We start from the raw sequence: 14,018 nt of genomic DNA, 5'->3' as shown, positions 1-14,018 counted from the left end.
GGCTGGGTGGGGGATGAGAGGGCAGCACTATCACCGAATTTTCAATTTACTATCCACTCTTCTTTGAAGGCCTAGACCATCTTGATTACAGCAGCCAAAAGATTTATTAATTTTTTTTTTAAAGTTAGAGATACAGCACAGTAACTGGCCCAATGACCCTAAATGTAAATGTCACCAATTACATCCATGTGACTAATTAACATACTACCCAGTACGTCTTTGGAATGTGGGAGGAAACCAGAGCACCCGGAGGAAACCTATGCGGTCATGGGGGCAACATCCAGACTCCTATAGACAGCGGCAGAAAATGAAGCCCAGTCGCTGGCACATTACGCTAACCGCTCTGCTATCATGCTGCCCTGACTTTAGGTTAGATTTTAGGCTAGATCTTGGCTCATAGCTTTGTAAATTAAAGCAGATTGAATGTCTTTTAGAGTGTCTGCATCCACTAGTCTGTTAAGCAGAGGGTTCCAGACGAGAGCAGTTCATTACAGACACGTGAGACATCGAATGGGAAGACACAGAAGATGCTGGAGATTCTTTCTGTTGGCATGATTTGGGCTGGCTGGGGTCACAAGGGCCTGATGTATGATGGAGAGCTTTTGGACTGACCGCAACACCGCCTGGTATACAGACTCCAATGCAAAGGATCCAAAGAGGTGCAGACTCTCAGCCAGTTCCATCATGGGAATAGCCCTCCCCACTGTCGAAGACATCTTCAAAAACTGGTACCTGAGGAAGATGGAATCCATCTTTAAGGACCCTCAGTCTGGAATATGCCCTCTTCTAATCACTACCATCACAGAGGAAGTACAAGGAACTTGGAAACCCACACTAAGTGTTTCAGGAACAGCTTCTTCCCGTCTGCAATCAGATTCCCGAACAGTCCATGAACTGCAGTAATACACACAAAACGCTGGAGGAACTCCACAGGCCAAGCAACATCTCTGGAAAAGAGAAAAGGCCGAGACCCTTCTTCAGGACTGGTGAAGGCTTCAGATGGAAATGTCGGCTGTTTACTCTTTTCCATCGATGCCGCCTGCCCCTGCTGAGCTCCTCCAGCATTTTGTGTGGGTTGTTCCGGATTTCCAGCAGCGGCAGATTTTCTTGTGTTTGTGAGTCCGTGAATTATTCCTCTTTTTCACTTATTATTTATTTATTGTAATTTGTAGTAATATGTCTTACACTGTACAGCTGCACCAAGCAGCAGATTTCACAAGATACAGCACATCAGCGCTGATGCACCTGATTCTGATTCTAAAACAGGCTGTTTGAGTTCATGGTGTGGAACCGGGAAGGCCACGTTCTCCACATTACCACCATAAGCACACTTCTAAAACTTCTACACTGGCTGTGAAACCCTCCAAGAAGTCCACAGAAAGACATCGACACAAGAGATGCTGCAGATGCTGGAAATCAAGAACAACACACGCAAAATGCTGGAGGAACTCAGCAGGTCAGGCAGCATCTATGGAGAGGAATAAACAGTTGATGTTCGGGCTGAGACCCTTCATCACGACTAGAAAGGAAGGGTGGGGTGGAGGGGGGGGGAAGCCAGAATAAGGTGGGGGAGGGGAGGAGTACAAGCAGGCAGGTGAGAGGTGAGACCAAATGAGGCAATTCGATGGGGAGGGGGGCTTGAGATAAAGGACAGAAGAAGAAGAAGAAGAAATTGAACAAGAGAGGGCAGGATCATTGAAGCCTCCCATCCACCAAAGATACTTATCAGGAGCTTTAAGCATTGTCAATGATCCCTCCCATCCATCCAACAATCTCACTGAGCCCCCCCCCCCCCCCCCAACTATCAGTCAGGAGATAGCACAGCATTAGGACAGGAATTGTTGGGAAACGGTTTCTTCCCCCAGGCCGGGCAGTGAGACTACTCAACTCCCTGCCATCACCCTTGTGTCACCAGACATGAAGTGCTAGTAGCATTATACTGTTCACTTGTTAACTTGTGTTGTAAGTGAATCTTATTATTTGTTAATTTACTCGGGGTAATATTACTTTGTGTGTTATGTGAGCTATATGTACTGCATTGTGCAGCTTGGTCTGGAGGAACATTGTTTTATTTGGCGGTGTATGGTTAAATGAAAATAAACTTGAACTTGAATAATGGACCATCGAAAGGTTTCTCTCTCTTATCATCTCCTTTAGAGGTATAAAATCATATTCCGAGTCTCCCTCCATCCCAAGAGTACGTTGCTGTCTCCTGGGTAGCTATTCACACTCTGCTCTTGACCCTGAGAATGAAATTATAAAGCTCTCTTTGAACATGCACACATCAATCTCAAGGTTCAAACTTCAAAGTACATTCTATTATCAAAGTACGTATACATTATACAACTTTGAGATTCGTCTCCTAACAGGCAGACACGAAACAAAGAAACCCAAAAACAAACCCCATATACATGAAAAAAGACTGTTTAACACCTAATTTGCAGAGCATGAAAACCACATCGTGTCCATAAGAAAATAAAATAACCCATAAAAAAGTCTGTCGACCACCCAATCAGCAATGAAAAAACCCACTTCATGCAAACAGTAACCACAAGAAATCTCTACAACACATCACAAAGTCTCCTTGTCCTCTCAAAGCATCGTATCTGAGGCTGTTCCACTGTAATATTTCCCTAATAAATTAGAATATAGAACATATATAGAGTTAAACATATATATTCATATACGGCATAGGAACAGGCACAACGTCTGGTAAATTGGTAACTTGGTTTATTATTGTCGCCAGCTGAGGAGCAGTGAAAAGCTTGTCTTGCATACCGTCCACTCATAAAAATGCACTGAGATAGCCAAAGGCAAAATGATAGCAGAGTACGGAATAAAGTGTTAGTTACAGGGAAAGTAGACAAAGTGTAAAGTCAGAGCAATATATACTTGAGTCGGTCCCAATGCCAAGCATAACGCTGAATTAAACAAAATTACTTCTGCTTGTGCATGATCCACATCCCTCTATTCCCTGTATATTCATGTGTCTATCTAAAAGCTTCTTAAATGCCACTGCCGCATCTGCTTCCACGACTACCCGTGTCAGCCTGTTCCAGACACCTACCATCTTCTACAAAAAGAAAAACTTACCCTCTAACATTAAATGCTTTTACTCTTGCGCTTGACATTTTTACCCTGGGTAAAGGATTCCATATTATCCTTATGCAACTGGAGTAAAAAAATACTTCATAATACGTAAATTTCTCAAAAAAATTTTGCTTTAGAAAATTCGCAAGAAAGAACAATTAGTTCCCAGCCTTGTTTTATGCCATTTACCGAAGGGTTTGGAGGCTATGTTTGCTGGAGTCAGGCCTTGAACTGTGGCTCTTGGTAGGGTCTCCCATGCCAAGCAGGTAAAAGAGTAGAGGCCAGACTGGGAGCGGTCCACCGGTTCTCCAGCTCAGGGCTAACAACCCTGACTGGTCAAAAATGTAATTATGGAAACAGCAATGAGGAATCCTATATCTGTGTGTAACAGTATGGACAGAGATGGAGGTCCTTCATTGCTGCCCTAAACACCAGCAGCATAACAGGCAGCAAGTGAGTATACATTGTTCAAGTTGGGAACCCCTGAACTAGAAGGTCAGGAAGTATATTCAGCTCAGACAAGAACTAATTATCTTCCAAAACTCTGTAAATGACGTAACACAACAATGAGTGCTGAACTCAAAGTAACATTAAAGATAATTGAAAGACTGAATCAGTATCTGGGCAAAAACAAGTTTTCATTACTCACGTCGTACAAAAGGTCAGTCCAGCCCTCCATGGTGATGCACTGGAACACAGTGAGGACAGCAAACAAGATGTTGTCAAACTGGGTGATTCCATAATTTGGTCCTTCCCAGTACTCAGTGCAGTTAGATCCAGCTGGACATATGCGAGCTGGCAAGTCAGTACCACAAGGAGACTCGCCCACAATTTCATCTGATGGAGGAAGAAGACAATTCACATTCAGCACTCCACGCTGCAATCAAAACACACAGATTCATTTCACTCAAGACTCAATCAAACCCCCACAGATGTCAAGGAAGTAAAAATACCGTGCTTCTCATTGTAGCTCTTTTAATTTGATTCATTTTGTGATATCGTTCAAATCTGCTGACGAGACAGATACCTTTTACTCATTCCCAGGTATCTGTCTTTCCTATGGTCACACGAGCTGTGTCTACTGTATTTCAGTGGGTTCCTTCCTACCTCACAAATTTATTTGCATGAATTTTTTAAAAATTAGCTACTATATATATATAAGGGGAACACAACCTTGTCATGGGGTTTGGAGACTTGTGTGCCTCAATAATCCAGAGAATTATGCGAGCTGGAGTCAGGGCTTTGGCTCTTGGTAGGGTCACTCATGACAAACAGTTCAAAGGGTAAAGTGCAGACCAGTGGTCCAGCAGATCTGAGGGTTCAGCTCAGATCTAACAACCCTGACTGGTCAAACAAAACTGTTATGGAAACAGCGATGAAGAACCCTTCTGCATCTGAGGGTGACGGTATTCCTGAGTCTCCACCCGGGACTTGCTTGACTGACTAGTGAAAACAGAGCTACTGACATGATGAAGGAAGCCCTGAACACTGCCCAGAGATGGAAGACCCTCATTCTGATGCGAGCTTTATGTGAACAAGGAATTTCACTGCGTGTGTGGTGTATACAACAATGAACTGAGCCGAAAGAGTGCTGCACTGCTGGAGCTGCCATCCTTTTTGCAAGCCAGGGAACTATGGTAACTTCTGCTCTCTCTCTGTGGAGGCAAAACCTCCCTGGGCACTATAGCAAGAAGGAATTCAGTGGGAGGAAAGGAACTGTCGATGTTTTGGGCTGAAACCCTTATCAAGGATGAGGTTGTCCCTCAAATCAACATAATCAAATCAGACTAATTGGCTCAATTCACCCACTTCACACATAGGATCACCTGACATTTCACCTCTGCCTAACCTGGTGACTATTATTCACCTCTCTCCCGATGGCTCCCATTCTCATCTCCTTCATTTATCTGAACCCAGCAGCTGTCAATGCTTGTCAGGCTTCACTCTCCCCATGTCACTCCATCTGCTTTCGTTACTCCTGTCGCCATCTCTCTCTTTCTCTCCCTCTGCCTTCACCTCTCCTACTTGCCACTGCCTGCCTGTCATCTTACACCCCTCCTCAGTCCACCAGTCACCTCAGAATCCTTTCTCGCCACTTCTTACAGCCAGCTCCCTTCTCCGCTCTCAGACCCGATGCGGGGTTTTGAAAATCCCTTTCCTCCCAGGGGTACTGCTCGACCCACTGAGCTCTTCCAGCAGATTCTGCATTGCTCCAAATTAATTGGTTACTGTCAGATTACTGTTTGTGTGACTCTGGAATGTACAAACTGGCTAAGTTACAACAGTAAATGAAGTGGGTTAGGTGCTATAGAAAAATAAGTATCTCTTTCCCCTGCATTTCTATTCTTTGCATACTGAAGCATTTTATTTTATCTATCTATCTATTTACTTACTGACTGCCACCAAGGCTGGGGGTGCAGTGGATTGCGAGGCAGACTATTAGAGCTTGCAGCGGGATCTGGACCAGCTTGAGAAACATGCTGGAAAATGGCAGATGGAATTTAATGCAGACAAGTACAGGGTGTTGCCCTTCAGTAGGACCAACCAGGGTAGGTCTTACACTGAGAATGGTAGGGCACTGAGGAGTGTGGTAGAACAAAGGGATCTGGGAATACAGGTCTATAATTTGTTGAAAGTGGCATCACAGGTAGATAGAGTCGTAAACAAAAATCTCTTGGCACAGTGGCCTTCATAAATCAAAGTATTGTGTACAGGAGATGGCATGTTTCGTTGAAGTTGTATAAGACATTCGTGAGGCCTAATTTGGAGTATTATGTGCAGCTTTGGTCACCTACCTACAAGAAAAATGTAAACAAGGTTGAAAGAGTGCAGAGAAAATTTACAACAATGTTGCCAGAACTGAAGGACCTGAGTTATAAGGAAAGATTGAATAGGTTAGGACTATTCCTTGGAACATAGAAGATTGAGGGGAGATGTGATAGAGGGTATAGATTATGAATTATGATGGGTATAGGTAAGGTAAATGCAAGCAAGCTTTTTCCACTGAGGTTGGGTGAAACTACAACTAGAGGTCATGGGTTAAGGGTGAAAGGTCTTTTATCTCTTCTCTCCTGCCTATCACTTCCCTCGGGTCCCCTCCCCCTTCCCTTTCTCCTATGGTCCACTGTCCTTTCCTATCAGATTCCTTCTTCTCCAGCCTTTTACCTGTCCCATGCACTTAGCTTCACCTATCACCTTCTAGCCTGCCTCCTTCACCTACCCCCACCTTTTTATACTGGCGCCTTCCCCCTTTTCAGTCCTGAAGAAGGGTTTTGGTCCAAAACATTGACTTTTCTATGACTAAATAAATAAATCAGAAGAGAATTAATCTGAGGTCTGAAATCAGACTGAAATTCCTTCCAGGGTTATGGGAGGACCATGCACAGTGTAATTAAATATCCACTGATGAGTTATAAACCTATGATTGGATGGATTTGCATTGAATGTGTTAATTGATCAAGTATTGTGAGAACAAGAATCGGTATCTGGTTTATTATCAATGTCTTACATGACGTGAAATTTGTTGTTTTGCGGCTGCAGTACAAAGACAGAAAATTACAATCAATGACAAATTAAATTGATTCCGCACATTCAAAAGGAATAACAAGATGGTAATTTCCTGTACTTTGCCCATTGAGTCTATGCTATAACCATATAACAATTACAGCACGGAAACAGGCCATCGTGGCCCTTCTAGTCCGTACCGAACGCTTACTCTCACCTAGTCCCACCTACCTGCACTCAGCCCATAACCCTCCATTCCTTTCATGTCCATATACCTATCCAATTTTTTTTTAAATGACAAAATCGAACCTGCCTCTACTACTTCTACTGGAAGCTCATTCCACACAGCTACCACTCTCTGAGTAAAGAAGTTCCCCCTCGTGTTACCCCTAAACTTTTGTCCCCTAACTCTCAAATCATGTCCTCGTTTGAATCTCCCCTACTCTCAATGGAAAAAGCCTATCCACATCAACTCTATCCATTCCCCTCATGATTTTAAATACTTCTATCAAGTCCCCCCTCAACTTTCTACGCTCCAAAGAATAAAGACCTAACTTGTTCAACCTTTCCCTGTAACTTAGGTGCTGAAACCGAGGTAACATTCTAGTAAATCTCCTCTGTACTCTCTTTATGTCTCCAAGAAATGCTAATCCTCTTCATCTCCCAGAAACCTGATCTCTCTCACACGCTCAACACCTCCACCCTGACTCCAGATCCAGATCAAGATTCAAGTTTATTTATCATGACTACATCAAAACAGGCAGTGAAATGCTTCGCTTGTGTTACCAACCAACGCACTCCATGGTGTACTGGGGGCAGCCTACAAGTGTCTCCATCTACCTACACTATGGGGTAAATTAATATGGCTGGGTTGAGTTGTTCTCTGATCTTGGCAATTTTCCTTCAAATGTCTCATCGCCATATGACGATATATTATCAGTGCGCTGTTAATTGTGGCGTGTCCTCAGAATGCTTTGCCTTTATATACTTATCAATCAGCTGATTGGTCGTCATTACAGAAAGTCAATTGTGATGTAATGAGTTTTTGTAATGACGTCCAGTCAGTATATAAAGGCCGAGTATTTGGAACACTGGAAAAGCAAGGGAGCCATGTTGCCTGCTGTGCCACAACACATTCGGTGTGCTGGGGGCAGCCCTCAAGTGTTGCCACACGTTCCGACACCATTGCATTCCCACCATGCTGAGTCAAACAACATGGACCACAACAAAACAGAATACAGCAAGCAAGCAACTTCCCCTGCCACTCACACACACTGTCCTTCAATCCTAGGGCAGGCCATCTTTGCCCTCCAGTGGACAGAGGAAAATGGGATAATGAATTTGCACATACATGATGCTGGAGGAACTCAGCAGGTCAGGCAGCATGAATGGAGAGAAATGAATCTCTTTGGATCAAGACCCCTCATTGGAACAAGATCTCTCTTGTGTGCCCATTTCACTGCTCCACTGAAATCCAGATTTACAGAATCTACAACCTGTTTTATGTCTCGGGATAACGAACGTGAAAGATCAGACACAATCTCCCCACCACTGATGTAAGGCTCACTGGCCTACATTTACCAGTCTTATACATGAATCCCTTGTTAAATAAAGAAAATGCCCTCGCTAACCACCAGAAATACTATAAACACAGACAACAAGATATGGGGGACATACTGTTGCTGTCGAAGCAGGCTTTGTGAAATTTGCCCATGTAAAATTCCAGCCCAATGATGGCAAACATCAAGATGGCAAAGAACAGCAGCAGCCCAATCTGAAGTAGGGGGATCATTGCCTTCATGATGGACTTCAGCACAACTTGTAAACCTGGAAAACAAAGAGATTCTATGAGTTCCTTTTCATTTTCAATGTGCTCTGAATATGCTACAACTGTCAAAATTACTTAATCGAAAGATGTTAGTTCAGAGAAGGTGAAGATGTTCTGTAAAAACCTGGCAAGCCAATGGATCACCTGAACCAGGATACTTCCCCTGGAACTCACCAGAACTCCTCCATTCTGCCTCAGCCCAGCTGCTAAAACCCTCATCCTGCCCTTTGTTACCTTCCAGTTCAACCACTTTAGCCTTCTATGTAAATTTGTGGGCATCCAAAAACAGAACCTGAGTCCGAACGTGCACCAACCTCGGAACCCCCTGTTAAGCCACACTTCAAAGTTTTAAAACCTTATACATGTTTTCAAATCACTCCCTGTTCCCACCCTTCCAATAGAGGGCTAGGTGGGAGGGAAGGGTTAGATTGACCATGGACTTGGTTAAAGGTTGGCACAAAATTGTGGACTGAAGGACTTGCACTGAGCTGTACTGTTCTATGTCCTATGTTCTTTCATTTCTCCCCCCATCTCCCAAAACCTTAAGCTTCTAAATTCTGGCTCATTTTTTAATGTAATTGCTTCAACATTGGAGGCCATGCCTTCAAATACCAAGGTCCTATATTCCAAAATATTCTCTGTAAACATCTACATCATTTCCAAACCTCGCAACATCCTGATCCGACCAAGCTTCTGGTTAGCTGACCTTCCATCTCCACCTACCGCTTGGCTTGATTTTGCTATGACAGAGGAACTATAATCGACATTGTTGCTTGTAGCACCTTTCTGAATTGTAATCATCTGAACACAGAGGCCAGTCAACGGTTGGCTTCTTTGAGTCATGTACTGATGGAAGCATTGGAAACCATTTTCAATTTCAATTTGGTCTTAGATAGCCAAAAGCATCAAAAAGAACCATACTTTTACATTTTCTGTGTGGCGTCTGCCATGAAATCTTAAGTTACCTGTACTATAGGGGAGTGAGTTCACCCACCCTCTTCCCCAACTCTCTTCCCTTTCATCCAAGGGTTAGGTCCAGAGTGGGTGGAATATTGGTCAGTGAGGAGAACTTCCTTCTCTCAGAGGGTTGCAGATGGAACATAGGACAGTACAGCATGGTACAGGCCTTTCAGTCCTAGATGCTGTGCTGGCCTTCTATTCTACTCCAAGTTCAATCTAGCCACAAGACCATAAGATATAGGAGCAGAACTGAGCCATTTGGCCCATCAAGTCTGCACCGTCATTTCATCATGGCTGATCCAATTCTCTTCTCAGCTCCAATCTCCTGCTTTCTGCCCGGATCCCTTCATCCCTTGACCAATCAAGTATCTATCAACCTCTGCCTTAGATATCCACAAAGACTTGGCCTCCTCAGCTGCCTGCAGCAAAGAATTCCACAGATTCACCACCCTCTGGCTAAAGAAATTCCCCCTCAACTCCATTCTAAAAATGTCCCTCTATTTTGAGGCTGTGTTCTCTGTTCTTTGACTCTCCCACCATATGAAACATCCTCTCCACATCCACTCTATCAAGGCCTTTCACCATTTGATAGGTTTCAATGTGGTCACCCCTTATTCTTCTGAATTCAAGTGAATACAGGCCCGGAGCCATCAAACACTCTTCATATGACAAGCCTTTCAATCCTGGAATCAGTTTCGTGAACTTCCTTTGAATCCTCACCTCCCTTCTTAGATAAGGATCTCAAAGCTGCTTACAGTACTTCAAATGAGGCCTCACCAGTGCTTTATAAAGCCTCGACATTAAAAGCCTTGCTTTTATATTCTAGTCACCTTGAAATGAATGCTAATATTTCATTTGCCTTCCTCACCACAGACACAACCTGCAAATTAACCTTTAGGGAATCTTGCACAAGGACTCCCACGTCCCTTCGCATCTCAGTTTTTTGTATTTTCTCTCCAATCAGAAAACAGTCAACCCTTTCATTTCTTCTGCCAAAGCGCAAGACCAGACACCTCCCAACACTGTATTCCACCTGCCACTTCTTTGCCTATTCCCCTAATCTGTCTAAGTCCTTCCTGTTTGACAAACTTACTGGAGTTTTTTGAGGATAGAAAGAGCGCAGTGGATAGAGAGTAACAGCTGGATATCATTTACTTGGATTTCCAGAAAGTGTTTGATAAGGTGCCACATAAAAGATTTATCCATAAGATAAGGATAAGATGGAGTTGGGAATGATGCATTAGCATGGATAGAGAATTGGTTAACCAATAGAAAGCAGAGAGTTGGGATACATGAGTGTTTCTCTGGTTGGCAATCAGTGGTGAGTGGTGTGCCACAGGGGTCGGTGCTGGGTGGGCAACTGTTCATGATATACAGCAGTGATCTGGAAAAGGGTAGTGTATCTAAATTTGCTGATGACACTAAATTGAGTAGAAAAGCAAATTATGCAGATATGGACAGTCTGCAGAGAGATATAGATAGGTTAAGTGAGTGGGGCAAGGCTCTGGCAGATGGAGTACAATGTTGATAAACATGAGGTCATCCACTTTGGAAGGAAAAATGGAAGATCAGATTATTATTTAAATGGTAAAAGATCACAGCATGCTGCTTTGCAGAGGGACTTGGGAGTGCTTGTGCATGAATCACATAAGGTTGGTTTGCAGGTACACTAGGCTATCAAGAAGGCAAATGGAATGTTGTCCTTCATTGCTAGAGGGATTGATTTAAGAGCAGGGAGGTTATGCTGCAACTGTATAGGGTAGTGGTAAGGCGTCTGACGTTTTCCCTGTACTTTCCTTCACTCATCTTAAAAGTATGCCTTCTACTCTTAGCCATTGCTGCCCTGGGAAAAGACAATGGCTGTCCACTCCATGTCTCTGATTATTTTATAAGCCTCTGTCATGTTTCTTCTCATCCTCCTCCTTTGTTCCAAAGAGAAAAGCCAGGTTTGCTCAGCCCTTCCTCATAAGACATGATCTCTAACCCAGGCAGAATCCTGGTAAATCTTCAGTGCACCCTGTCTAAAGTTCCCACATCCTTCCTGTAAAGAGTTGACCAGAACTGAACACAACATTCAAACATTTGGAATTCTCTACCCTTGAGAGTTTTGGAGGCGGAGCCGCTGAATTGTCAATCAATGATTACCAGTTATTCTATCTGAGAATCAAGGGTTCATAGGGAAAGGTTGGGTAAGCGGTGTTCTTAAGTTAATCTCACTGGATGGTAGAACAGGCTTGGGGTTGAATAGCTTCATCCCACTGCTTTATTCTGAAGGCAGCTTAACCTGCATTTATGCAGCAGGATATCACTTTCCAATTCATCTGACTTTTCACCCGCCCAGACTGGTGTCTATGCTTCTTGTTGCCTTGGTAAATCAGCCACCATAATCAAAGACCCCAGACATTCTCTCCTGTTCTCTCTCTCATCAGGCAGAAGATACGAAGGCTGGAAAGAATGTACCACCAGGCTCAAGGGCAGTTTCTACCCACCGTCATCGTCATCATCATAATGTGTCGTGTCATATGATGAGGGTAAGCATGATCCCATGTCCATGATTGTTCTCGGCAAAGTTTTCTACTGAAGTAGTTTGCCATTGCCTTCTTCTGGGCAGTGTCTTTACCAGATGTATGACCCCAGCCATTATCAATACTCTTCAGAGATTGTCTGCCTGATGTCAGTGGTTGCACAACCAGGACTTGTGATCTGCACCGGCTGCTCATACGACCATCCACCACCTGCTCCCAAGGCTTCACGTGACCCTGATGGGGGGATAAGCTGATGCTACACCTTGTCCAAGGGTGACCTGCAGGCTAGCAGAGGGAAGGAACACCTTACACCTTCTTTAGTGGGGACGTATCGCCACCCTGCCACCCATTGTAATAAGACTATTAAATGGCTCCCTAGTATGATAAGATGGACTCTTGACCTCACAATCTAGGTCATTTTGATCTTGCACTTATTGTCCACCAGTGCTGTACATTCCTTACACTCTATAGCAGTTACACTTTATTCTGCATTGTTATTTTCTTTATTGAGAGATAAAGGGCAGAATAGGCCCTTCCGGCCCACCGTCCAGTACTCCTCTTGAGTGCATCTGATGGACGGTCTACTGACTGACACCTCTCAGTCAGGGGTTGGAACGAAACGTGAGACTTACTTGGAATTCCAGATACCAACTTCAACGGTCGGAGAACTCTCACCGCGCGCAGGGTTCGAAGGTCAAATTCTGCCCCCGTTGTAGCAACGATACTGTGGAGGTGCAAGGGGGAGAGAAAAGGCATGTTATATCTGCAGCTACAACACCAAATACATCACCATTGATTCAAGACTGATTCTCCCCTGTACAATGTATGTAGGACATTGCAGAAACAACGCAACACAGCGGAGCCATTCTTCTTCTTGCACATTTTAGAACTAATAATCACCATGCGAGCAACAATTTCACATAGTTGGCTTATTGGACCAGCAAACGGAGATGCTGGACTGAGGACTCAGAGCCCAGGCATCACATCCAATAGTGACAGCTGGGGAAAAGGAGGTAATTAAATAATCTGGCATAAAATGTAGCCTCAGTAATGGTGACCATGAACGTACAGAATAATCATAAAATCCTATCTGGTTCAATAATTCACTTTAAAGAAATTATCTGCCATCTTTATCTCAAGTGAAAGTAGCAACCTCACTTTCCATGTCCTCCAAGATGATTCAGCCACCCTCAGTGCAGAGGCAATTAACGGTCCCAAACACTTACACTCAGTGGCCACTTTATTAGGTACACCTGTACACCTGCTTGTTAACACAAATTTCTAATCAGCCAATCATGTGGTAGCATCTCAATGCATAAAAGCATGTTGACATGGTCAAGAGGTTCAGTTGTTGTTCAGACCAAACATTAGAACGGGGGAAGAAATGTGATCTAGATGACTTTGACCGTGGAATGATTGCTTGTTGGTGACAGATGGGGTGGTTTGAGCATTTTAGAAGCTGCTGATCTCTGAGGATTTTCATGCACAACAGTCTCTAGAGTTTACAGAAATGGTGCGAAAAACAAAACCAAACATGGAGTGAGCAGCAGTTCTCATTAATGCTTTGTTAATGAGAGACGTCAAGGAGAATGGCCAGACTGGTTCAAGTTGACAGGAATGACACAGTAACTCAAATATCCACACATTACAATGGTGCTGTGCAGAAGAGCTTCTCTGAATGCACAACACATCAAACCTTACAGTGGATGGGCTACAGCAGCAGATCACAAACGTACACTCAGTGCCCACTTTATTAGGTACAAGGGGTACCTACTCACATGTACATTCCAACAATATCTTTGAATTCAAGTCAAGATTAGAAGCTTGAAAAATTTTGTTTTGGTTCAACCCCCAATGTTTGTGTTAACTGTAAATCGCCAAGTGACACCTGTGATGGGCAGCAGGCAACACAACGTTAACTAACGGTACAACGTGAAATATCCTTAATCCCAGAGCTCAGTCCTTCACTTCAACTGGATTAGAGTATAGAACTGATTTTGTTCTTGTACCTTAACCTGCTTACTTATAATTGTTATTTAATCACCCACATATTTGTAAATATTCTGTGAATTTTCAGTAATTTTACTACAGCTGATTCTGTATTTTTCGAG

General features: G+C 43.6%; 1 protein-coding gene across 1 annotated transcript in view; it reads right to left on the bottom strand.

Annotated features, from left to right (window-relative positions):
• The window catches only part of cacna1aa (calcium channel, voltage-dependent, P/Q type, alpha 1A subunit, a), a 478,641-nt gene extending 466,015 nt beyond the window's left edge, over positions 1–12,626 (bottom strand). The window contains 3 exon segments of the mRNA XM_073069345.1: positions 3,740–3,927; positions 8,272–8,421; positions 12,540–12,626. Coding sequence (XP_072925446.1) covers positions 3,740–3,927; positions 8,272–8,395 — 312 coding nt within the window. The 5' untranslated portion in view covers positions 8,396–8,421; positions 12,540–12,626.
• Between the last annotated feature and the right edge of the window lie 1,392 nt (positions 12,627–14,018).

The sequence above is a fragment of the Hemitrygon akajei genome, chromosome 16 (genome assembly GCF_048418815.1).
Source record: "Hemitrygon akajei chromosome 16, sHemAka1.3, whole genome shotgun sequence".
In the NCBI taxonomy this organism is placed as follows: Eukaryota; Metazoa; Chordata; class Chondrichthyes; order Myliobatiformes; family Dasyatidae; genus Hemitrygon; species Hemitrygon akajei.
The sequence above is the reverse complement of the archived record's forward strand: the minus strand, read 5'-3'. Positions and strand labels throughout refer to the sequence as shown.